This window comes from Lathamus discolor, chromosome 1, assembly GCF_037157495.1.
Source record: "Lathamus discolor isolate bLatDis1 chromosome 1, bLatDis1.hap1, whole genome shotgun sequence".
NCBI lineage: Eukaryota > Metazoa > Chordata > Aves > Psittaciformes > Psittacidae > Lathamus > Lathamus discolor.
The window spans coordinates 11536980-11562387 of record NC_088884.1 but is presented as its reverse complement, the minus strand read 5'-3'; the positions used below and the strand labels follow the sequence as shown (position 1 = coordinate 11562387).

General features: G+C 38.9%; 1 protein-coding gene across 1 annotated transcript in view; it reads right to left on the bottom strand.

The window, feature by feature from the left end:
* The window catches only part of NELL2 (neural EGFL like 2), a 162138-nt gene that overhangs the window by 5687 nt on the left and 131043 nt on the right, over positions 1 to 25408 (bottom strand). The window contains exons 16-18 of the mRNA XM_065690861.1: positions 12016 to 12156; positions 1508 to 1701; positions 378 to 554 (exon numbers count right to left, since the gene is read on the bottom strand). Coding sequence (XP_065546933.1) covers positions 378 to 554; positions 1508 to 1701; positions 12016 to 12156 — 512 coding nt within the window. The remainder of the gene's footprint in view (positions 1 to 377; positions 555 to 1507; positions 1702 to 12015; positions 12157 to 25408) is intronic.

The window sequence follows — 25408 nt, the reverse complement described above, 5'->3', positions numbered from 1 at the left end:
TAGTCTATCAGCATCTTTGAAATTACCAACTGTGATAACAAATACATATTTAGAATTTCCTTACTCAGCTTCATTGGTCTTTGAATAAGTGAACACATGAGTGCTGCTGTGTAGGTGCTATATCCAAATGACCTCCACTCTTTGCTAAAACAATCTTCATGATTGAATAATTTATATTACTTCTATTGTGTCAAAATGCATTTTTGACTGGAACTTCATAATACTGACTAAAATCCATGAAAAACAGATTTTGATTATACACATACTCCAGGGGAAATTAAATGGATGCTAATGCATGAAAATTAACTATTCACAGATCAGAATATCTCATACCCTTTTTCCCTCCTGTCTCTCCTGCTGTAATCAAGGAGCCTTACCAAACAGCGACACTGCTGACAGTTCTGTATCCAGGATTCACCGCTGTTATACGAAAGCTCCCCGCTCTGATGTAAACATTGACTGCTGAGCCTTGGGTCACATTCAGGGCAGCAAAAGAGGTCAACAGTGGGATTTTCACAGTCACAGACCATTCGTCGGCACATCACATATCCACTCTGTTGTTGGAAGACAGACATAGAGCGATGGCAAAAATTCACAAAACTCCAGCACTGCTTGTACCAAAATCTGATTTTTTGGCTGGACTCTAAGCCATCAGCAGCTCACAAGTTTTTCCACTATACCATTTCTCTGTCAAAATACAATTCAAACAGAAGCAGAAACCACAACACACACTCAATAGCTGCCATAGGTTTACCTTGTTGTCTTACATATATCCTTCATACAACCAGTCTTCAGGCAGCTCTCCCCTAAGGTGATAAAACCCAAGGGTGTCTTTCCCAAGGGTCAAATTTTAATGGATTGCACTAAGTTTATGTCATTCTCATATGGATGCTAGTCAATTCTAGCTTTAAACCTCCAGATCAATCCCTCCCATCTGTAATTATTCACACAAGAAAGATGATAGGTAATCTGAAATTAAATTAATGCTCATGAAACCTGAGCTGCTGAAATGCTCAGGGCTTTGTCAGCCGTGTATTGGGCATTTATTCTGCATCAGCATTTAGCTTGTGATCAAGCCTCCCACAGCAAACATTTGAGAAAGTTAAGCTGAAATACTCTGCAGATACAGAACCTACTTCTACTTGTAGCCATCTGTTAAAGATACTGACATCAGTCACCAACTCCAGTATGTGTCTAGACAGACAGCTTCTTTGCATGAAAATGCTGTTACTCCCACTCAGAAAACACGGGTGGTATCTCTGTTAACAAAATAACACTATCGTCTTTCTTCCAGTATCATATAATAAACCTCATGTGGAAGTTCTGCTCATGCAGGTTGGAGAGAGCTCTCCCCAAAACCATATATAATATATAATACCATTTTTCTGTAGCACCAGAGGCACACCTGACAAGGCAGCTAAAACAGGAATGTCACTTGAATCACAATGTTCTTCCTTGCATCCCTAGTACCATCTTGCAAGAAGCAGCTCCTTCTATTTCTACTGACCTGGCATGAGCAGACAGAGCACCTGTCATTCTCCAGCACCCAAATCTGACCGTTGTGCTTGACTTTGTTTTCATGGATACAGTCTCCTGTGCAGTTCTTGCCATGGGGACATCGACAGTCGTACCCACCATCCAAGTTAAAGCAAACAGTGTCATTGGCACAGCTATGCCTTCCAGTTCCACATTCATCAATGTCTGCAAAAACATGCCATGTAATGCTCTTAGACCACATTCAATTAACAAAAATGTTCTTGTGGCACTCAATATAAATGATCCTTGGCCATTAAGTCTTCATCGGAAAATTAATTTGCACTTCACCAGAAGAGGGAGAAATAACTTACGAGTTCACAAAAAAATATTCTTCAAGTCACATCAACTTTTGAAAGACAATACTTTGAGTTTTCCTGTACACCTTTTTACGTGAAAGCTATTAGGTAAGGTAGTTAGAATGAAGAAATCACAGGCAACATAAGAACAAAAATAATTCTTAGCTCCCTAAACATTCATGGGACATGTTCAGTGAAACAAGAAAAGCTGCAGAATCTTCTTTTCAAAACCTTTTGCTGGCTTTGTCTGGTACCTTTGAGTTCACTTGCTGAGAAGTTAATGAGAATGGTGACGTCTGACCTGTAAGCTCATATAAACTAGCACACCATGCTTTAAGATGCACCATTTATTAGGGTGTGCAAACTAGAATATTTCAATTATTCAACTTGCAGTGACATCTATAGCCCTTATGTCTAGCACAAAAAATAAAGAAAAAAAGAATGTCTCCAGTGAATAAAAGTAAATGACTTCAAAACAATCATATCTCAAAGAATTCAAGAGTACCTTTAAAGGCCTAATTCATCAATTGTGCCCTTGCACGATTATTTTGCAAGGGCAAACTAGCAGCAAACACTGCTTTCTACTTGGATAGTCTTTATTTAGTGTTTTCAGCTGTCCATATGGAGAAAAGTCATCTGGGAAAAAAGCTTTGAAAGGGCATGAAGTAAACAGTTATATGCAATAAAACATAGAAAATACTAGAAAATACTAGATCTATGGTGACTGTAAATATTGATACACTGAGTTTGACTCTAAATACAATTTCACAACAGTCTGGCCCAAGCTTTTAATTAGAGTTCATTAAAAAGTAGCACTGCGATATTTAAATGTCCAACAGATCAGCACAAGACAAAATAAGCAATATGGTCTTGTATGCATCTTTCACCATAAAAATATAATGAAACGCTCAGCTTCGGGTTCAATAATGGAAATGAAACCTCCAATTCACCTCGAGCACATTCAGTTTAAAGCAAAACAACTCAATTATCATTCCAATTCCAAGTGTGGCTGCAGTTAAAAAAAAAAGTAAACAAGTTGTTAACATGAATATGAATTGGGATGAAAAACAGCAGGGAAATTATTAGAATTCCAGGGTATAAATAAGCAGCATTGTAGGTTTCCTTCAAACACCGTGTGCAATAACAGTGGCACCATCTCAAAAGAAAACATATTGCAAAATTACTAGGGCTTATGGGAAGGATGAGGAAAATGTCATTTGAGAAGAAGTGAAAAGAAATGGATTGTTCATCTCTAAAAGAACATTAGCAAGAAGGGATATAACCAAAAAAATAATGAATACTCCAGAGGAGACATATTGAGAGCTTTCGTTCTCCACATTGCCGAATGCAGAAGATAGGGGACAGTGAATGAAACTGAAAGACAACAAATTTAAGCCTGATAAAAGGAAATAACTTCTCATACAATGTATAAACAAACTATGACACTCACTGCCACAGAATGTTAAGAGGGGAAAAACAATTGCATAGCCAAGACTGTACAAGGCTAGCAAGAATATTCATTTGCAATGCTAACAGATTTTGTGAGAGATTACATTTCATGCATTAGGGTCTATGGTGTCCTTATTTACATATGAGATAACCCAGAACAGGCAGATCATCTCAGATCTCCACATCTTCTACCTCGTTAAATTCTGAAGCATTTGGAGTCAGCCACTGTTGCAACAGGGCAGAGGATAACTGGGATCAGGAATCTAATTTGGTGTGGCTGTTTGCATGGACCTGAACAGCTGAAATGTCACAGGCACATCAGGCAGGGAAACCCATACAAACTGTAAGGACACCTAGTTAGTGGAACAGACAGCCCTGTGGAGGCTGTCCAACCTCCAGCCTTGGAGGCTTTTAGACAAGAAGATAACAGGAATGGTTTAAGTGATGCTGGTCTGGTCAGAGCAGAGTGATAGACAAGCTGCTCTCTCCTTCATCTTCTCTTAAATCCATACTGAAAGCAACACAATCTAGCAATTTAAAACTAAGATCTCCATATGCTCTGTCTAACTAGTTTTAAGTCATGCAATATAGAGAACAAACACAAATCCTATTTAAATATAATGATTAAAATTGACAGCAGGATTCTTGGCTATCACTGAAGTAATTTTTAATAAATTACTTCCCTACATTTGCATTCATTTGTTTAAAACACTCTTTTGTACGAAGCTTTCACACAGTCTGTGTCATAAAGAAGTAATACATCACTTCCCAACAACCTGGCCACTTAACTGGAAGCAGCCATATCTGGACAAAGTTCAGCTGTCATGTAAATAAGAACAGTTTCCTTTAAGCAACAAATGGTGACCCTATAAACACAAAGTCTGCATTTGGCATTTATGTACAAGTGTATTTCACAATTTTCCCATGAGAAAAAGGATTCTGGGGTTCGTTTTCCAACATGGTAGTGGTTAATGCACTGTTACAGAAAATAATTGCTGAGTTTATTCAACAGCTCAAGAAAAATCCCAACCTTGTTTTTTTCATAGAATCATCAAATCATAGAAAAATTAGGGTTGGAAAGGACCTTAAGATCATCAAGTTCCAACCCCCCTGCCATGGGCAGGGACACCTCACACTAAACCATCTCACCCAAGGCTCTGTCCAGCCTGGCCTTGAACACCGCCAGGGATGGAGCACTCACAGCCTCCCTGGGCAACCCATTCCAGTGCCTCACCACTCTTACAGTAAAGAACTGCTTCCTTATACCCAATCTAAATTTTCAATTCTTTGAGTCATGAAAATAAATGTTCTGGATAGGGCAGTTTAAATATCCCTGGTCAAAGCAGGAGCTATTTACATTTTGAATCTAACCTAACCAGTAACAGCAGTGTGTTTATAATGCAAGAAGAGAAACACAAAATTTGCTTGCACCAAATTCTCATCTGCACTATTTATCCACATCAAACTTCAGGCATTATCTGCAAAGAACATGCACACAAATCATCCATACCAAGCAAAACTTTGCTCAGCTTTTTTCACTTTGTATTTGTAATGGATGGGGAATTAAGTTACTGACATTTTCTTTACAGCCATAACCAGCTTTCCAATTGACCTCATAGCAGCCTTCCAGTACCTGAAGGGGGCCTATAGGGATGCTGGGGAGGGACTCTTCGTCAGGGACTGTAGTGACAGGACAAGGGGTAACGGGTTAAAACTTAAACAGAGGAAGTTTAGATTGGAGATAAGGAGGAAATTCTTTCCTGTTAGGGTGGTGAGGCACTGGAATGGGTTGCCCAGGGAGGTTGTGAGTGCTCCATCCCTGGTGGTGTTCAAGGCCAGGCTGGACAGAGCCTTGGGTGAGATGGTTTAGTGTGAGGTGTCCCTGCCCATGGCAGGGTGGTTGGAACTTGATGATCTTAAGGTCCTTTCCAACCCTAATTTTTCTATGATTTGATGATTCCTTAACCATATGGATAGGGTACACTAGCCCCTTGAATTACAGGCTGCATATTTCCAGTGTATCCAGCCACAGAGGCATGTTATTATCACTATCATATTGGTTTGGGGGTGGAGGGTGGGGGGCTTGGTTTTTTGTTGTTGGTGGTGGGGTTTTTTCTTTAAAAAGCACAACAAAAAAAAACAACAAATAATTAACTTCAGGCTATTTGCAACACACTGCTTAGGAATCAAGCAGCTTGAATGTTATGACATTAGAACATTAAGTCTCAAAAGACATGGAGGTTTGCCTCAGAAAGCAACAGAAACAAAATGTAACTAGTTACCTAGTGCTAAATTGAGGACCAGAACTTATTTATCTAACCTACACTAAAAATTACAGCAGATATCATCTGGCACATATTCTAAGGATTTTCCTTTTCTTATCATCATCCCTGGATCCAACTTGATGTCGCAATGAGTGCCATGCAATGAAGAAGCAGTGATACATATTACAGAAAGCTAAGAGTTAATTGCATCTCAAGTAATTTCATGCCTACACAGGAAAAATACTGGGCACTACAGCCATAAAGAATGGTGACAGTGCCTGGAATGACTAAACTCTATTTGCAGTATCTGAGAGACTACAAAGGCAGAAAACTCCATAAAACTGGGAATTTCAATTGCCCCACCAGGTTGTGACCCAAGGCTGTATTTAACAGATTTACTGACTGTTTCTTGGAACAGACAATCAAAGAATCCCAGACGAACAAAGCACCATTTGACTTGGCCCTGTGCAGTGTGAGGGCTCTGATTCAAAATGTCTCTGCTGAGCAACTACTCTGTGTTGGTGACCAGCAGCAACCACAGTGTATGCAAGTTCAACATCCTCAAAGAAATTTAAATGGCTGCAAAAAGGAATCTCTGCGGTAGTGCTTAGTTTCAAAGAGGGTATTATGTTAAAATGATGAAGTTTAAAGATGTATTAAAACTAGCTACCAAAAGGAGAACATGTTTTCAGATAGAAAGAAGATTGTTTAAAGAGACCACATTATAGATTCAAACGTATACTATATGAAAATATATTAAATTAAAAAATACAAATATATATTTAATATATTAAAGGGGGGATACATTTCATATACTGTAATATTTTTATCCAAAAGCTTCATGAACTCTCTTGCGTAATTCATGCTCTTAAAGGGACTATGTACAATGGAATAAAAGAGGTTGTTGACTCACAGGTTAATTAGTAAGTAATAAAAGGCAGCCACAAATGGTCAGGTTGTCACAATGGGGAGCTGTCCCAGGGAAGTTCCCCAAGAATCTGTGTCAGAATGCGTGCTGCCCAATATACGTAGTGATCTGGGGGAATGCATGAACAGTGGGATGAAAAAGACTGTTGATAAGAAAGTATTAAAACAAAAAAAAAGAAGTACAGTGAAATATAGAAGTATTTCATTATATTGACTGACAAAATAATATGTCAGATAAGATTCAGTTGTAAGGTGCATGGGGAAATACCCATTCAAAAAATCACATCAGTCTTTTAGATCTGTTCTGGATAGAGATCTTGAAGCTACTGCGGATATGTCTATTAAAATGACAGCTCAATAATGTTTTGGGAAAAAAAAAACCCACAAATACAACATTGATAACAACAGACAAGGAAACTTGTAATAACTCATAAGGAACATGAACAAGGCACAATTAGAAAAAACAAAATAAAACCCGTGTACACCTTGCTAGGAAGTGACAAAGAGCTCAAAGATCCATTCTGATATAGCTGATGGAAAGCTGCAATTATCCCTCCTCTGATGAGCTATCCAGACTTACGTTCAGGATGCTCAAATAAAGCCCCAAAAGGTTTCCCTGAGACATTATTTTCTACCAGTATCATTCTGGTATCAGTTAGAGTGTCATCTGTGTAACGAAGAGATGAACAGCTGCGTCACTGAGAAATATGCTGTTGGAAGAGACAGGCTGGGAGGGTGGAATATTCCTTTGAAGCAACTGAAGTTTCGCAGTTACCTTAGCTCTGAAGTACTAGCTCAGGAAGGTGACAACATCAGGATATCTGAGTACTTTTTGCTTAAGGGAAAGAAGGAAGGAGTACAATTGATAGCGAACCCAAGACAGTCTGAACAGAAAGTTTGGTTTCTGTTCTTTTCTGCCCTAACTAAATTTATTGACTGCTGTAATTATTCTTCAAGGAGTGAATAATTTATTTGTGACATCATGCAAGCCAGCTGTCAGAGTGCTTAACAGATGTGGAAGATGAAGAGCTGAAACTTCAGACAGCAGTAACACCAGCTTCACAAAAACATTGTTTCCTGATACAATAAATGTGTTCCAATTACTACCTTACAAAATATAGTGGTCGAGTTTCTGGTTTATTAGTTCTTTTATAAAAGAGGAGAAACTCTGCCAACTTTGTATTCTGCCCATGCTCCAGAATATTTAAATACTAATGTGTCTCTGTATGTGTCTTCTGCTTGGCGATGCTTAAGTTGGGTTCCTAAACTCAATAATGAAGCCTCAATGCCCTATCACCCTGTTTGGGATGGATGGGAAAAAAAAAAGTTAGTTCATTTGTTGACCTTTTATGATCATGAATAAAAGCAAAAGGATTTTGATTGAGCTTTTGGGAGCTAGTAAGATTTCCTGCTGAAATAGTGATTATTTCCTGTCTCCTTAAGTGCTATCAATAACAAAGATTCTGTTAAACATTACCAGCACCACAGAAAGATCTAAGCGTAGAACTGTGAACTGACAGCAGTTTTTCAACTATAAGAAATTTCATGCACTAGTTAAAATACTGGATGTTCTGTGAGATAAATTCAGATAGCCTGACAGTCTGAAATTCCTCTGCTTTCCAGATCCAGAGCCATGGATGCTGAAGTGACTATTTTGGACTTCGTTCATTCATAAAAGCTGGGGAGGACACTGAGGCTTGTAATAGACCTCCATCTTGTGGAAAACATTGAGCCCCAGCCCTCTGTATTGTCAGGCAGCCTGTTTTATCACACAGAGGAGGAAGTGATTCTACTTGTGGATACAGGACAGCAGAAGAAAAACATAACAAGACATTTCAGACCAGAAATGCTAAACTGCGAGTTAACCCTTACAAGTAAAAAGATCCAATTTGAATTGGGCATTCTGGATTAATGCTTTCCAAACCTTTCATTTGCACCTGTCTCAATTAAGGAATGTGCTACCTGCTGAGAGTGACGGTATGTTCATTTCATATTCTCTACCAACAACAGCTGGTATCCGCCAGATACTCTTGGTAAGTCCTAAGGCACTGCATTAATTAGATGAACTATTCTTCAAATGTGGAAGTATGCAAAATGTCCAACAACAGATGAGGTATAACCTTCACTATCCTGATACAAACCAACAGAGCCTCTCTTCAACTGATTTTGGAATCTTTTAGACATTAAAAGGGACAAAGTCAAAGGAATCAGGATCTTACACAGAAGCAGCGCAAATATTAACTGGGCCTGAACATTCTTATTTAAGGATTTTGCTGTCAGAGGTTCCAGTTTTTTAATGCAATGAAGCATGAGGCTGCAGTATCTACTATCTTAGCCTAGCCCTCTTTTACAGAATGGTACATGAGAGACAACCCTCAGAGCACCAATAAGATTGTGTAAAGAAACTATAAAGAAAAGCTGCAGGGGGCAAAGAGGAAGGTACCAGGTAATATAACATATAACATATAATATTTATATATGTATAAAATTTAAGACTTCCCAAAGCCATGCAATTATCAAAGACTAAGTGGCTGATCTTCACCACTTTCCTGGAAATACGAGGATGTGTAACATAAATCTATTTCCAAGGGAAAAGCAGCAAGTGCTGCATTTCCCATCATTCCTCTCGGTAACTGTTATAGAGACCACAGGTGTACCCAGGAGTATAACGTGAAGCAAAACCCAGGAAAGGAATCTCTAGGTCTTCCATTGCCTGTAGGTACGATAAAATGGGATTATGAATTTTTGCGTTCAAGTACATTAGTCAAAATACTCAGTATTCTCAGATGTGGCAAAGGAGCAGCAGTAGCCAAGGTTAATATATGTGTGAAACAGGCAATTCAGCAACTATTATTTCATTACTGAGCACTGGCAAAATCTAATGCTATCAAGGAGTCCACCTCTAGATAGGAATATTTAGTACAATGTCCCAATGGGATCATTTTCTGCAAAAGAGGTTGGTGCAGCTTTGGTATTCTGTTAAAATGAGGTTTTTAAGGAAATGCTCCTGTGCCTCTGTGATCTCAACAAAGGTGTTTCCACCTCAATTTTTAAAATTGGATGCTTTGCTCTAGAAAACAAGGAGCTGACTAACACTGATCACAGAATTGCTCTCTGTAGTACTATCAGCACACGTCCAGGGGACACAAGCAAAAAAGGATTTGAGGCAGACCATATAGAAAAATCAAGAAAGAAAAGATTAGAACCCACACTTCCTTGGCTTTTAAAGGTTTTCACCACTAAAGGGGGGAACTTTATTCAAAGCAACTAAACTTTTAAAAAGATGAGTCAAAGACAAGCCTATTATGCACTCTATACAAAACACTACTTTGAAGTAGTCTTCTCAGAAAGCTAAAGGGACGACCCCTAGAAGAACATTTCCTAATCCTTCTGAGATTTAACTTTTTTCTTCCACCAAGAAATCAAGCTTCTCTTCTGTGCAGTTTTGCACTATTCCTTCTACAGATGTGCAAGTTGTAGCACTTGCATAAGCCAAAAGCTTCAAGAGGACATTGGTCCCGGGTATGCCAAGAGGCTCATACAGTACCAAGATTTGAAATCTGAGATTAGTATAGCCTGAAAGCTGCTCCCCCATTACAGTGAGTATCTAAAAGACCATCCAAAACAGCTCAATATGACCAGGTCTAACCAGGGATACTAAAGAAGTGACAAAAGGAAACCTTTTTTTATGTCTTTAAATCCAGCAGAGGAATCTCTCACAGTGGAAAGATCTGACAGCAGAAAAGCCGACTGCTTTTGTGCTGCTGTGCTCTGCTACTGGAAGTTCAGCCTTCCATACTGCAATCTATTTTAGGCTGTATCTTTATATCTTTTAAGGTTTTATTTTGTGTCTGAGACACAATGTCCCAGGCTTCGATCCAATAAAAAAGTGATGTAGTAAAACTAATAAACTATCTAACCTTCTTCCCCATCTCAAGTTGCTACGCATTCCAAACTTTGGAGCTGCAATCAATCAAATTGAAAGTATTCCACTGTTAGTGACTAGGGTTATCAGCAATGAAGATGGTTTCCTGGCATCTGTGATTTAATTCTAATTACTTATTATCCTCGGCGTATGTTTAATAAAGAGCTGTTGGTGCTTTGTAGAAAAGGTCAAAACATTTTAATAGTTGCCACTTCTGCATACACAAAGCAATCCCCAGATTTATTTTTCCTTGGCTTTCCATTTGCTTAGAAATTGCTACCTAATTGTCACCTGTTTGCACACATCTCAACAGAGTCACTTTGTATCACTTATACCTCTTGAGATAGCATGTGCCAAACCATTATCTTCGACTAACAAGACAAATATTATATTGATACTATAGACAGAACTTGGGGTATTGAGGATATTTCCATAAATGCCTGGGTAGACTGTTACCTGTGCTGCGAGTGACAGAATGGGAACGTTATAATCAGAGGGATCGCAACTTCTTCTTTGCACTCTTTGCACCTTCTTGGCTAACACCTGGCCAGCTACCAGTGACATTTGGTTAGTTCTTGACAAAGATAGCTTGACTTATGAAAGCAGTGGCTGACTCAAATTGCTGATTCCTCTTGAGAATACAGGCTTTCAGCTGTGGTGAAAATGTGTTGAAATAAAGTATTGATGATGGGGATACTGAAAAGGTCATCTTGCTCCCAGAGAACTGTCTGTGTGTCTGCCTTAGTGAAATTAATTCAATTGCCTTCCCTTTGGGACTGATGCAGCCCACCAATGTGAGTTTGAACAGCAAGGTAGGAAAGATTACACTGTGTGAGCACTGAATATTTCAGCACCGAGAGACAGAGGGGAGAAAAGTGCCTCATTCTGCCCTTAGTCCGTGGCAAAACAGAACAGTTTTTTCTCATTTAAGAGCAATTTATCGCCTCAGACCTGTCCGCTGAGCTTCCCAGTCTGCAAGGTTGTTCTTCAAACTGCAAGTTTCTACAAGTAGTTAGCCTATGCACAGGAGAAGCACCACAGTTATTAACATGGGAGGGAGGGGATGTAAGGGCTTCCTAAACATTCTTTGCAATGAGAAATATTTTCATCACAGACTATTCTAATGTACATGAATGAAGTGGAAGAACCGAGGTCTGGATATATAAAGAATATATATAAATGTTATAAATATATATATAGAACATATAAAGAATATATATATAACATATAAAGAATCTGACATATAAACAGGTTACTGTGGAGTGGCAGATTACAGTGAGTCCTATCAGCCCATGGGAAATCACTTATGCAAGGGCCATGCACAGAAGCAGATGCAGGGTCAGAGAAACTGCATTTTAAGCACCATGCCTGACTTCACATGTTATCTTAGCCAATCATAGAAATGGCCACTAATGCTCCACCTGGGTGTTAGGAACATTCACATTTCATATTCTTTTGCTTTTCGTTACGATGCTTGTTTAGACTAATATTGCTTTGGGTCAAGGTTTAACTTCCATTGATACAGTGCCCAAGACAATATTTGACCAGCAAGATTAGAGATACTAGACATTACTGTAATGCGAGTCATAACAATACACCACCTTTTTTAGATACTGACCTTCACAGGATTCTCCACTTGGTGAAAACATCCCATTGTCATGGTAGCCGTCTCTGCATTCACAGTGGTACCACCCAGGCAGGTTAATGCAGTTAGCACGACTGTCACACTGAACAAAGCCATCTGAGCATTCATCAATGTCTGTTTAATAAGAACCACAAAAAAGGAGAAAATTCACACAGAGGAAATTGTTATATTCACTTGATGGAAGAACAATGTCTCTGGTATTTCTGGGTTTCACAGAACGATTTTCATTACCAACACTTGAATTTCCTGAATTATTTGCTGTAAGGTTTTGAATCATTTCCATAAAAAAAAACCCTTGGCTAATAGTGTAGGCCCTGCCAACAGTGGAGGTTCTGCTAATCCCAATTTACTGTTTACATATTAGCAACTCATTGTGTCACAATACATCATAGGTAATCTGACATCTGTGAAAATTGCCCACAGTGTGAAGAAAGGAATTGGATCCTAGTTCAAATAGCAAGATGTTAACCCTCTGAGAGGTGCAGGCTGCCTTATAAACAAACATTGCTTCTAAGGGCATATCAAAACATTAAACACTCACGCTGGTCCTTACTTATGTTTTTGGTGACACCAATTTTAGATTAGTAGGGCTTTCCTCTCTTGTGGAGTTCCTGTTGACTTGCACCAGTGCCTCTGACTCTCAACATAACTGACTGCGGTCTCTCCTTTTACTGTCTAAGAGAACAGCTGAGATCCCAAACAAATGCTTAGACCCTGAAGATTAAATACAAGACATTCTCCTCCTCTTAATAATTCCTTTGGGATGTGTGGTGAGTTTTTTCAAATATTGACTTCCACTGACTAAACTTTACAGTGATAATTCACCATAGAATGGATTTCTGGATGCACTCCCTAGGTCCAAAATCCACCAAAGCACATCCTGCAGACACCTGAATTTATGGATTTAGCAGAGATGCAGAGAACTCTGGGACATGTTCATTTCCAGTGGCTTCAATTATGCAGTAAGCCATGTTAAAGAATAGGTGTGAGTACGAGTGTTTTTAAAAGTTAAGGAATGTGAGGAGTAATGGAGTCAAACAGGAATAAAACTGTGTCCTCCCTTACCAGAGTCATCTCATTGTCATTGTGTTTTATACCAGTGGTAGCATACCTACTTGAGCAGCAAGCTGACCAAGAGGTGCCTATAAAACTAGCACAGAAAGAGCCACAACACATGCAAACTGCCTTCAGAAACAACAAGCTTTAAACCCTCCCACCGTGAATTTGAATACTGAATAAACCCTCAATGTACTGGCCATTCTGTCCAAAGCAGGGATATAACCCTTCTTTAAAAGGTTGAATCTTTGAAATCAAGTGGAAACTTTGAATCTAAGAACAAATTCAGCCTCAAACTCTTAAAAGTACCTCAGCAGTTGATCTAATATCCTCCGGGAAGCAGATATGAAGGAGAGGGAGGTGTGATGTGACTATTGAGATATATGTAAAGTATGTCAAAATTCTGCCCACAGTACTTGTTAACTCCCATTTATGTCATCTGTTATTTTTGTAAGAGAAAGTGTAAACTGGCTAAGAAAATCATTTGTGAGCTGGAATAAGGTAACAAAACTCTTTTCTGAGAATACTAACGTCTGCCTAGATGAAGATATACTCACTCCAGTCCCTTATGAAACCTATTCAAACACAAATTTAAAAGAAAAAACAGCAAAGCCTTCCTTATCCATCATAACCACTTTTATCCACATTTGAAGGTAAGAAAATTATCAGCTACGTAGTCCTTCCTTCTTTTCCCATCCTTTTTCTTAAGTAATTTGCAGGTATGTGAGCAAATAGCACTAGATAAGGCTAGGTATCCCCCTCAGGGGACACCTACACAAACTATAAGGTATCACTCAGTCACTCACATTTGGTCTTGAGTTGCATTTTTCTTATACTTGTCGGGGGTAGGCGGTATGCACTCTGGGTGTTTTGTTTACATGCCAAATACCATCTCCCTGGAATTTCTTTGGAATAACTGTACAACCATTTCATGAGTGTATTGGTTTTTAAAAGCTTTACAGATACTTGATGAAATTTCATTAGAAAATTTCATCATTACATCTCAGTCTAATTTTATATCAACAGCGTCTCTAAGTAGGTGCACCTGGTCTAAGCTACCAATATTGTTGATGATGAAAATTGCTACTACTCCTGCTGGAATACTGCACCAAACACATATTTTGCCACTTTGTGTACCACAAATTAAGTCGTCTCTACTGGTTTAAAACACAGAATTTTCAACTCCACTATGAATTCCAGGATAATCATCTAAGTAGTCCTGCTGCAGGACTGAGAAATGCCAAGCCTTTACAAACCTTCTGCTGTTCAGTGTGTCTTTCTCTAAACCTGTATAAACTCTGGCCTTTTTCTTGTGAGCAGCCAGGAGCCAGTGGGACCTCAGAGGTGCTTGAGAGATCAGAGGGAGATCAATGAAAATTATGTTACTGTAGTGAGAAAAGGTTGGTTTGTAGTCTGTGCCTTATCTAGTGCTATTTGCTCACATACCTGCAAATTACTTAAGAAAAAGGATGGGAAAAGAAGGAAGGACTACAATCTAGGCGTTCCCTTACCACTAGGGAATATGCTGCCTGGGAGACAGCTTGCCTGGCAGGACAGAATCTAGGTGACTGTGCTAAATGCCTGGGATCACCCGGTCAGTACAAGGTAACTTGTTAGGTTTGCCAAAGGTACAAGCCCAGAAAATCAATGAAGCATGTAAACTCAGAGGCTGAAAGGGAAAAGCTGTTGTTCAGACTTGATATGAATCTTTATACAGCCTACTTAATAACATGCATTAAGACACTGGATGGTATATATTTCTTCCATGGGAAAGCAGAATGCATTTATTGGTGGAGAACAGAGTGGTCAAAGTAACAGATATGAATTAAAGAAAGCCTGTGTTCCTCTCTTCAGCACAATTTATTTCTGAATCTGTAAGCCTTTTAATTATAAGTGCAGTATTGCAGGCACAGGCTGAATGCATTCTGATGAACTCCCATACTGATTATTCAGGGAAAACAAGCCTTGAATGTCACATCAGTATTGGTAAACTGACAACAAAAGAGGCTTTTCTGCATTTATTTGCAAACTAGCTGACAAACCTAGATCACAAGAGATATTACTTAGGATGAAATGCTTTTACAGATGCCAATAAACAAAGAAATACATTCTTCTGGTTTTGTTATGGCTGCATGCAAAGTTGAGTGGAGTTGTATAAGAAAGCCTACCATAACAAGCATGGGTGGAAGCATGCTGCTGGTCTTGAAGAAACATACTATACTTGACAGATAATTTGCTTGAAAGAATTGCATTGAAACCATTGCTGCATTGATGCTGAAAAACCCATTTCTCCTCACATGATTTTGCAGCAAACAAAAGAAATCCAAAACAATTCCCATCACCACCTACATTTTAGGCAAGCAACAATTTATAGCATGTGCTAGTGGGTTTCAGAATATAGACAGATGTTCCTTACGCACAGAATTCTGTTTTAAATCTCCCAGTTAATGCCGATTATTAATTCTAGCACAGCCTTGCTCTGTAATAGGACAAAATGTAACTGTCGCAACATTGTTAAACAGGAAAGCGCAGCAGAAATGTCTTGCAGAGCCAAAGCACTGATTTCATGGAAAATTTTCTTGACATTTGGATAAAAGGATTTCTATTTTCAAATGGGCATAGCATGGCTCAGGAAGTGCTGCAAAAGTATCTACAACTGAAATTATCTTAGTATGGGAAAAGCAGCCAGAAATAATTTTTTCTCTGTCCTATGGTGAAACCTTCTCTGATGAATCATCTTGCAGCTGCTCAGTAAGAGGTGTGAGCTGACAAAAGAAAAACTGATTGAAGTTTAGCTTGGCTAGTGGCTATGGTATATCAGTGGGCTATATTGAATATTAACAGCACTAATGAAGTCCTGTTTGATGCTGTACTAGAAAGGCATGAAAAACAAAATATTACTCTATAGAAGGATGTTACTTTAGATTTTCACTTATGAAAAAAGTTTAAGTACAAGAAAAGAAGGGATATCTATTTTTCAGTAGCAGGTGATGACATTTTTAATGAAATAGACAAAACAGACATTCTAAGTATGCAAGTTCTGCTCATTAACTGGCTACAAGAAGCTGTGACAAAGTGGGGGAGAAGAAAAAAAAACATGGATGTGACATTTTTTTTCTATTTTTCTCTTTCCTTTTCACCTAAAGAGCACTGCACATAGCAAATCTGAAACACTGATAGGAGTCTCCAGGTTTGGAACAGAAAGTAGTACCAAGACAGTCACTGGAAGGAACCTTCACCCCAAGCTGGAAAGCAGCTACGCAACTGTACTGTAGCACTTGCTGTGCTTCAACCCTATGGCATCTGCATGGCAGATGATTTGTGATTTTGGTGCTTGAAACACTGTGTCTGGAGAACACACACACACACCTCACGAGACTGGTGAGCCCACAAAACACCAGGAACATGGGGACTCTATTTACCCTATGTAATTCATGGATGCATGGCAATACTGTACATTCCTTACTGCTGCAAAACAACTGATTATTACACAGTTATGTTGCACATGATTTGATTTTCAAATATTCAGGTTTTCTCCTGTGCATTTTACTTAAGCTGAAATCAGTCAACCTGCTTATTTCCATATTTTGCTACTCATTTTCCACCAGAATAAAACTTCTTTTTTTTGCTGCCTGAAGCCCCACTCTAACAGACACACAGTCACAGGCATTTTGAAAGTAAGTACTGTATATGCTTAGCTCACCTTGACATGAAACTATCTTGCTCTTCCAAATCACCTTCTTTATACCTCAGAATCATTCATTACCTGAACTGTGGCAACAGTTTTAGCTATTATACCCCTTGCTCTCAGGGAGACTGAGAAAAGTCTGCTCCCTGAAGAGTAAAATAAGATCATTAGCAAATTATCCACTGGTACAGTAAGAAAAAAGGAAAGCTAGCTGTCAGATGAATATTATTAGAGAATTTCTGTATAATAAGAGCTTTTGAAGATTGAAAGTGGTATAAAATTGCCAATTTGAAAGATAGCAGCACTCTTTCATCCAGCAATAGGACCAAGCTCTCTCTAATGTGGTCAAGCTGCACTCAACAAATAACCATGGCATGGGGGAAAAGACGGGGGGGTGTGTTCTATCATTTTACATTACTCACTTCATGACTGAAATATTAAGCATTAAATCCTCCTCTCAGAAAAGGCTGTATGCCACTATCAAGCACAAAGTTATAGAGACACAGAGCTCAACTTAGTCTCTTTCATAAACTGCTTGATCCAGGTCAATACAAACCAAAGCCCCAGTAGCCCTTTCCTGTCAAGAAGGCAACACCACAGACTGGCAGCTGTGAATACTTATAGTTATTTCTATCATGGAAGTTTTTCTGGGACAGTATAATACACGGCATTCAGCTAAGATGGCCAATTAACGCAGACTCCCAAATGCAATCATCTGTCCCAGTGCTAATTGGGTTATTATCACTGGATAGAGTTATAAAAATTAATGAGCAGCCAGCAACCTCCACAACATTCAATCACTACTGACTTCGGCTAAATTTTAGATCTCATTTCAAAGGCAACAGCCTTTCCAGCCTAACGCTAACCTCCAAAGCCACCTACATCACAGCCCTATATACAGTATAAATAAAGGGCAAACACCAAAAGAAAAAAAAATTAGAAATAGATCATTGAAGAAGTGGTTTAGGAGACTGAGGCTGTTTAAAAAGATAAATGCATTTTTTTCATGGGTACATCTGGAACAGTCAGACTGAATGTCATTGCAAATGTCATGTTTTCAAGGATGTTATGTCTGGCTTGGATATAAAAGACCTTGTCCTAACTATTCAGATAACAGAATGCCCAGCAGGATTAAGATGATGTCTGGGTTATCTGATTCTACTATGTATGCAAGGGGAAAAGGCCTTACTCAGTAGGACAAAATGAAAGTTCATTGTACTGTATAATGTATCTGCTGTCAAAACTCAATTTTCTGGAGTGGCTTTGAAAAGGGTTCATTATCTCTACTGCAAGTTCTAGAGTCCCATCTCTCACATTTAACAAAAGTGTTTGTGTTGGTTTCCATGTGACAGCAGATTTCTAATATGATGATACTTGAAAAGACCCTGCTGTTCAATCAGACCTTTGATTTGAGATCTTATGCAAAAACAGGTATGTAAGAGCCTGAAACTAGCTCAATATGCTGGAGCTATCTTGTCGCTAAAGCAGAATATCAGCTTTTGGGATTTCAATCCCACCACATTCGCATATAGCACATGTATATAAATATCATACAGCGAAATAACAAAACCAAGGATACAGAAGCTGAGACTGCTGAAATAATCCAGAAAGATATCAGTTATGCCAGGGAACCGAAGTTGTTTGGAATGTCCTTTAAATCTGTTTTATAAATTCTGATCAGCTCCTTTTTTCTAGACACTGTCTCCAATTCCCAAAGGAACTTTCTTCCTTGCTCAATAAAAGTCCTAGAGCCTGATTTTGTTTACAATCTCACTACGATTTGTTCAGCTCCCAGTAACTCTTAAAAAATATGGTATTATATTGTGAGTACTAGGACATGCTTTTCACTGTACAGGTTCTCTCATCAAAGTCCCCATTAAACTATAGAATATCCTTGATTTTAAGTGTGTTTGCATCCCAACATTTCATTCAGTTACAAGCTTAAATCACGAAGGCCCAGACTACAGCTGGTATGTGGAGCACAGCAAAGAGAAGAGTCACCCACAGTTTTATCCTAGCATAACACAGTTCTGTGAGCAAAAGGACTTCCTCTACACAGCAATTAGAAACATCAGTTACCTTAGATAGACCCTTCAGAGAGGAGTGAAGACCATAGTCTTTCCTCTCCCTACTCTCCTGGATAATTAATTAGGCCTGTGTTGGAAAAAAAAAAGAAAAAGCATTTTAAATGCCTTTGGAGTTGCTGCTTCTATCTCTAAATAGATCTAGTAGAAATTCTGTCTGAGTCACCTTTTAACCATAATCTGGCTCAAAGTGCAGGAAACCAGAGCTGGGGCTATAAATGTTGTGTTAAAAATCGCTTCAACAGGTTGAGTCAGTGCTGCAAATACGCTCTTTGCTAAAAATTTCCAACTGTCACATTGCACGAAAAAATAACTATTGTTAAAACAGGCCTCTCCTTTTTTTTTTTTTTAAATCCTAGCAACACCATGATTGCAATTTTAAAAGTACCCTGTCCATGGAAAACCAATTTAGTTCTATTAATGAAAAGGAAGCAGAATGTGATTGAGGATGTAATACAGAATTATAGTTCATTAATTCTTCAAGTATGTAATTTTCCAGACTCCTGATCCCCCATTGATTTCTTCACACCCCCATAGGTCCTGCTAAATGCCAGCAAAAAGAAATTCAATCGTGTTGTTATTTCATGTGTGGCAGTAGCGGCACTCCAAAATTAGATAAAAACGTTATGAAAGGGAATTTTCCACTGACTGCTTCACCATGCAGCCCTGTTAATAATTCTTTGTTGTCAAAAATTGATCAATCACAGACCCCATCGATAACTGAAACTATGACAGTCTCTCATTACACACCCAATATCATCAAAGGATGTGGTATTTGTAACAGTTGAAGATGGTAATTCAGAACATTTAATTAGCCATGGTGATCTAGGCGCATCCATGAACAGTGTTAAAAAATAGAATATAATTTTCAACAAGATTCTGTCAAAACTGTTGCGCCAATCCCCATTTGAAAGAATAATTGAGATGTATTGGGCCTCTATTTCTAGCCATTGACAAACGTGGTTTTGCTTTCACTTTGTTCATCCTTCTCAGTACAGCACCTCATCCTAATTGTAACATGCTTCTGTTTCCTTGTTACTCCTATGTTGATAAAGAAGTAATGATTTTCTTCCAGATAGCAAAAGCAATTTTATCCCTTGGAATATACTAACAAATCTATTTTAGATACATACTAGTGTTTGAAAATTACATAGCTCCATTTGCATATGTTAGAAAAATAGGACTAACACAGCAGTGCTACTTGCTAAAAGTCTCTGTAAGAGTAGCCAAGTCCTAAATAAAAGAGAAAAAAATGGTCTGAAAAGAGAAGAGACAGTTTGGCCAGCTGTTATCTCTTTTCTAATGGGTGGGAAGGAAGGCTTTACTTGCCTTGTACTGACCAAAGATCTTGAGTTTTCTCAAGTAAGAGTCAAGTCGGTCATAACCATGAGTTATGATTTCTACATATATGAATCAGTGATGCAGCTAGCACATTCTCAGCTTAGTGTGGGTTCAGCTTTGCAAAAAGCTGTTTCAGATGAGCTCTGGTATCAATTACAGCAAATTTCTAAGGATTTGGTTCAGAAGCCATTTAAGGAAAACAACCAGAAACACCCACAAAGCACCTCAATTCATATTATATACGTGCTGAAGTTTAAAATATTCTTCCCCTTATTTTCATACAGTGGCTTGTTACCATGACTCTCGGTCCATAGACCAGTGACCATTAATTTACACTGCTGCTCCTGAAGTGTAAAATCATGTAGAGGTTGTACCAAACTGCTGAAGCACAGAACAGGAAAAAAAAAAACACTGTTCTTTTGCTTGGGCTATAAACATATCATTGATATATATCTGCAGAGACTGCAGACTCCTGCATGTTGACAGCAAAAGGAAGGACTCCATAGGGACATGGGGCAATGATTGGCAGTGTTATAGATTTTAATTCCACTAATAGTTGAACAGCTCGTAATTCATAAAAGAGAGAGCTTACAGTGAGTGATGAAGGTCATCTCTATCTCCCCTATATAACTGAAGGAAATTCTATTATAATGCTGCCCAGCTGCACTATTCACATTCTATTTATAGCCCACTGTATTTTAAGAACCTAATTGAAATTTTAGTTTTCATGTTTAGCAAAGGAATTTCTTTCCCATAGCAAATAACACTCAAGTAGTGGATGTATTTTAATGTTTTTAACAAAAAAAATATAAAAAATCCTGTCTTCTCGGAGCTTTTTTTGTAAATTTCTTTTCCCTGTTTTCTTTTTTGTGGTTTTTTTTTTTTTTTTTAAGCTGCTACATATAGGATGTGGTGTTGCAACACGCTGAAGAAAATATAAAGAGAAAAAGATAAGTACTAGTATGCGGCTCTTCAGCAGAGAAAAAAATCTTTTGTTATTTAAAACTGACAGGGACTCTGAAGGAGGAAAGAAATGAGAAACTGTCAGGCAAGAAAAATGAACGGAGAAAAAGATGCAGAAGGATGAAGCAGCAAAGCATCTTAATCAACCAAACAGAAAAGATGAGGTAAGCAGGATTCATGCCTAAATCCAGAATGTTCATCAAATTCAATATGGACATTTTTTGCTTAATTTCTATCAAATATTGACTTTGTGAATAAATATACGTTAAAATATAAAGCAAAGTAAAATATCCCAAGCTTCTGAACTCACCAGCCCTTGTCTCAGTGCTCATTTTTGACTTTTTTTTACCATATCTGAGAAAAATTCAGGTGATAACGGGATTAGGGTCACCTCCCTTCCAGACACTTGCAGCCAAGCAAAGCCCTGGCTTTCCTCCTGGCTTGCTGCAGATCTCATAGACAACTTTTGAACCTTTTCTGCAATTTAATGAGCTAGCCATTTTAGAACATGGCCTTTTTGAAATTCAAAGGCAAAGCATTTTCTCAGGTTTTATGAACTGACTGCCCTTCCCACTCAGAAAAAATACAATATAAACTCCATGTCTTCCTCAGCTACTGACATATTGAACAGAGGAGCAAGGGGAGCAGAAGTTAGATGACCTGTACCTTATGGGGACTTCTGCCACTGCCTTTTTATGCACACCCTGTCACCTATACAGCTTTCTCCATATGTTTTGACTTCCACATCTGTAAAATAGGGGGAAAGTCCTATTGTACATGAACAACTATGGGTAGAGAAATTTAAGTAACAATGCTGATTTGGCAAATACCACAAGTGATGATGCCAACGCATGGTTTGGGGAACAGTAACACACTGGGAATCAGGAACTAGAGAAGAGGCCAACATCTTCTGGGGAGAGGTGAGAAGAGCATTAAGCTGTAGAGATGGAGGCTGCACCCCTAGGCCTTTCTCCACCACTTTATATGGTAGCACAGACAGAACACAGAAGTCACAAGGAAGCTCACTGATAGTAATTTATGTCTCGAATTGTTTGTTTCAAACAGATCTCACAATGTAGACCACAACTGCTGCTTTTAATAGTCTCCTGTGTAGTTCTGCTGCACTCTAAGGATCTTTAATTTTTATGGATATCTGAAAGATGTAATTAACTTCATATTATTATACATGTTCAGGGAAAATATTTACAGAAAGAGTGGAGCAAGAAACAGTTTTGTATATCGGCGCACTGAATTTCAGAATCTTACTTACAAACAGCTTATCTATGTCATATATGCCATGTTTGCTCCCATGTCCTGGTTGTAAATACCTGTTTTTCTGTAGCCTGAATTAGCACTTAGAGCATTGTTAAAATAGAGCATTCCTTCCAGGAATGGCTCGTTCTCCAGCGGTTAGCTGAACATCTCCCTACTACAGTTTCTTAGACTGTCAGTCATATGAAGTCTTGGCTGTTACCTGGACATAGTTAGCTGAAATTTGTTGGCAGGACCTGTGGACCCATGGAGAGAGGAGTCAGTGCTGGAGCAGGTTTGCTGCAGGACTTGTGACTCCATGGGGGACCTGCACTGAAGCAGCCTGTTCCTGAAGGGCTGCACCCCATGGAAGGGCCCCACGCTGGAGCAGTTCATGAAGAACTGCAGCCTGTGGGAAGGACTGACGCTGGAGAAGTTCATGAAGGAACTTCATGATAGACCCCACGCTGGAGCAGGGGAAGAGTGAGAGAAGTCCTCTCCTGAGGAAGAAGGAGCGGCAGCAACAACATGCGATGAATTGACCACAACCCCCATTCCCCTTCCACCTGTGCCACTGAGGAAGAGGAGGCAGAAAAATCAGAGATAAAGATGAGCCTGGGAAGAAGGGAATGGTGGGGAGAAAGTGTTTTAAGATTTAGGTTTTATTTCTCATTACCCTACTCTGATTTGATTGGTAATAAATTAAACTCATTTCCCCAAACTGATTGTGTTTTACCCATGACAGTAAATGCTGAGTGATGCCTCCCTCTCTCTCTCTCCACCCATGAGACTTTTGTTATATTTTCTCTCCCTTGTCCAGCTGAGAAGGGCAGTGATAGAGTGGCTTTGATGGGCACCTCGCATCCAGCCAGGGTCAACATACCACACGTGTGGTGGCAGTGTGGGCAACCTGCAGTTGTAACCTATTTCATACCAGATTATTCCTCAGACTCTACACAAGGTCTGTAGTTAACAGCTTTACCAGCTGAGTAAGACCCTGATCAAACCTGTGTTGCTCCTCTTGTTCATTCATGAGCTTTCATCTTGCATCTGGATAAATTGTCCCCTTCCTTCAACGTTCACCTCTTTCTTTGAGCATATTTGTTTTAGACAGAGTGCAGGACATGTCCTTTGCCACCTACAGTCCGTGGGAGAAAAGTTGCTACTGCATCATGCATTCCACACACTGCTCTCCCTCCTACCTCCTACAGGACTTCGGCATCAAAGGAAATGGCAGTTAAAAGAGAGGTACAGTCAGAAGAGTTAAAATCTTTGCCTTGAGTTAGCTTCTGACAGTGTTTGTTTCTGCCTATGTTCATAAGCGCAACTGAAGCCCAATTTAAAAAGTGGAGATTGCAGTATTTGCCTCTTTAGTGCTCATTGTTCCTTAAGATGTTATATCAGATACTTTACAGCAATTTTAGACTTAGGCAAAGCCAACATATCCTTCATTAATCCATTTAAATATCTTGATGCACAATAGATGATGCACTTTCAAGTGCATCAGACTTGAGATCTTTTCTGGGTCTAAAGCCTCTTTTGCCATAAATCCTATCTTGATTTTTTTCAAACCATTGTGTGCCCATTATTTCTAACAGTACAAGCACTAGTAGCAAGTTGGTTTATTTTTACACATGTTGCACTGGGCAGCTTTTCACCTATACTACTAATTAGTTATGGGGGAGGCAGATGATTTATGAATAAATCTATGAACACATTGCACGTTACAGTTCCTTCAGCTAGTCTCAAACTTAATGGAATTCCTGCTCACCCAAGGCCTGACTTCAGAAATATGTGTAAGAGTGAGCATTACAACAGCATGCCCTGTGGTCCTTTTTTTTCCTTAGGGTTGGTCAAAGATATCGAAATAGTCTTGACCATCAATGGTAAAGAATCATTTTTGCATCAGCACAAATGGGCATTTTAGAATGACTCTTTACAACTTGTTCTTATCATTCCCTAGTAAAAATAAACAAGAGAAACTAGATCATATGCAAAGGAAACTCATCAAAAGCCCATAGCTGTGTATATGAGAACTGTATCAAATTTTATCAGTTGAATACAAGGCCCAGTTTTAGTGAAATGAAAGCATGAGAGGTAGATCAGTCAGGAAAGCAGTTGCTGTTTATCACATTTGTCTAGAAACCAGAACAGATGAGAAGCATGGCAAATAAGACAACCACTAATTCTGAATTGCAGAAAAGTGGTTCAAAAGCAATAAGACTTCATATATTTAATAAAATACCTCTGGCTGACTACCAAAGACCATAACTAAAGAATATAAACCATTTCATCAGCAGAACCCTATAGGACTTTCAGTGCCAGTTTTTCAGTAATACCCATACAGCTTCAAGCTGTGAGGTATACAAAAAATCCCCCCTCTCCTCACCTAGTGTCCAGGGTTCGGCTGTAATGATTATTTTTCTTCTTCCCAGTAGCTGGTACAGTGCTGTGTTTTTGACTTTAGCCTGAGAACAGCGCTGATAACACACTGATGTTTTAGTTGTTGCTAAGTAATATCTACTCTGGTCATGGACTTTTCAGTCTCATGCTCTGCCAGCGAGAAGGGGCACAAGAAGCCAGCAGGAAGCAGAAAGAGGAGTTGTGTTTATTGGTTGTTGTTTTTTTTTTTTAACCCTTCCCTTTTTAGTTTTATATTCTCACCCCTTGTTATTTCCCTTATCTTTATTATTACTGGTGGTAGCAGCAGTGGTTTGTGTTATACCTTAGTTACTGGGCTGCTCTTATCGCAACCCTTGGGAGTTACATTCTTTCGATTCTCCTCCCTACCCTGTCGGGAGTTGGGGTGGGAGAACGATGGAGTGAGCGAGTGGCTGCGTGGTTCTGAGTTGCCAGTTGCATTTAAACTGCAACACTTAGACTTGGGGAGCTGAAAAAGCATGAATTCAAGACCAGAATCTGATTGCTTTTTTTCCTCCTCTCTTTCACCAGATGGATCATATGAACAAAGCTCCTGACCAGA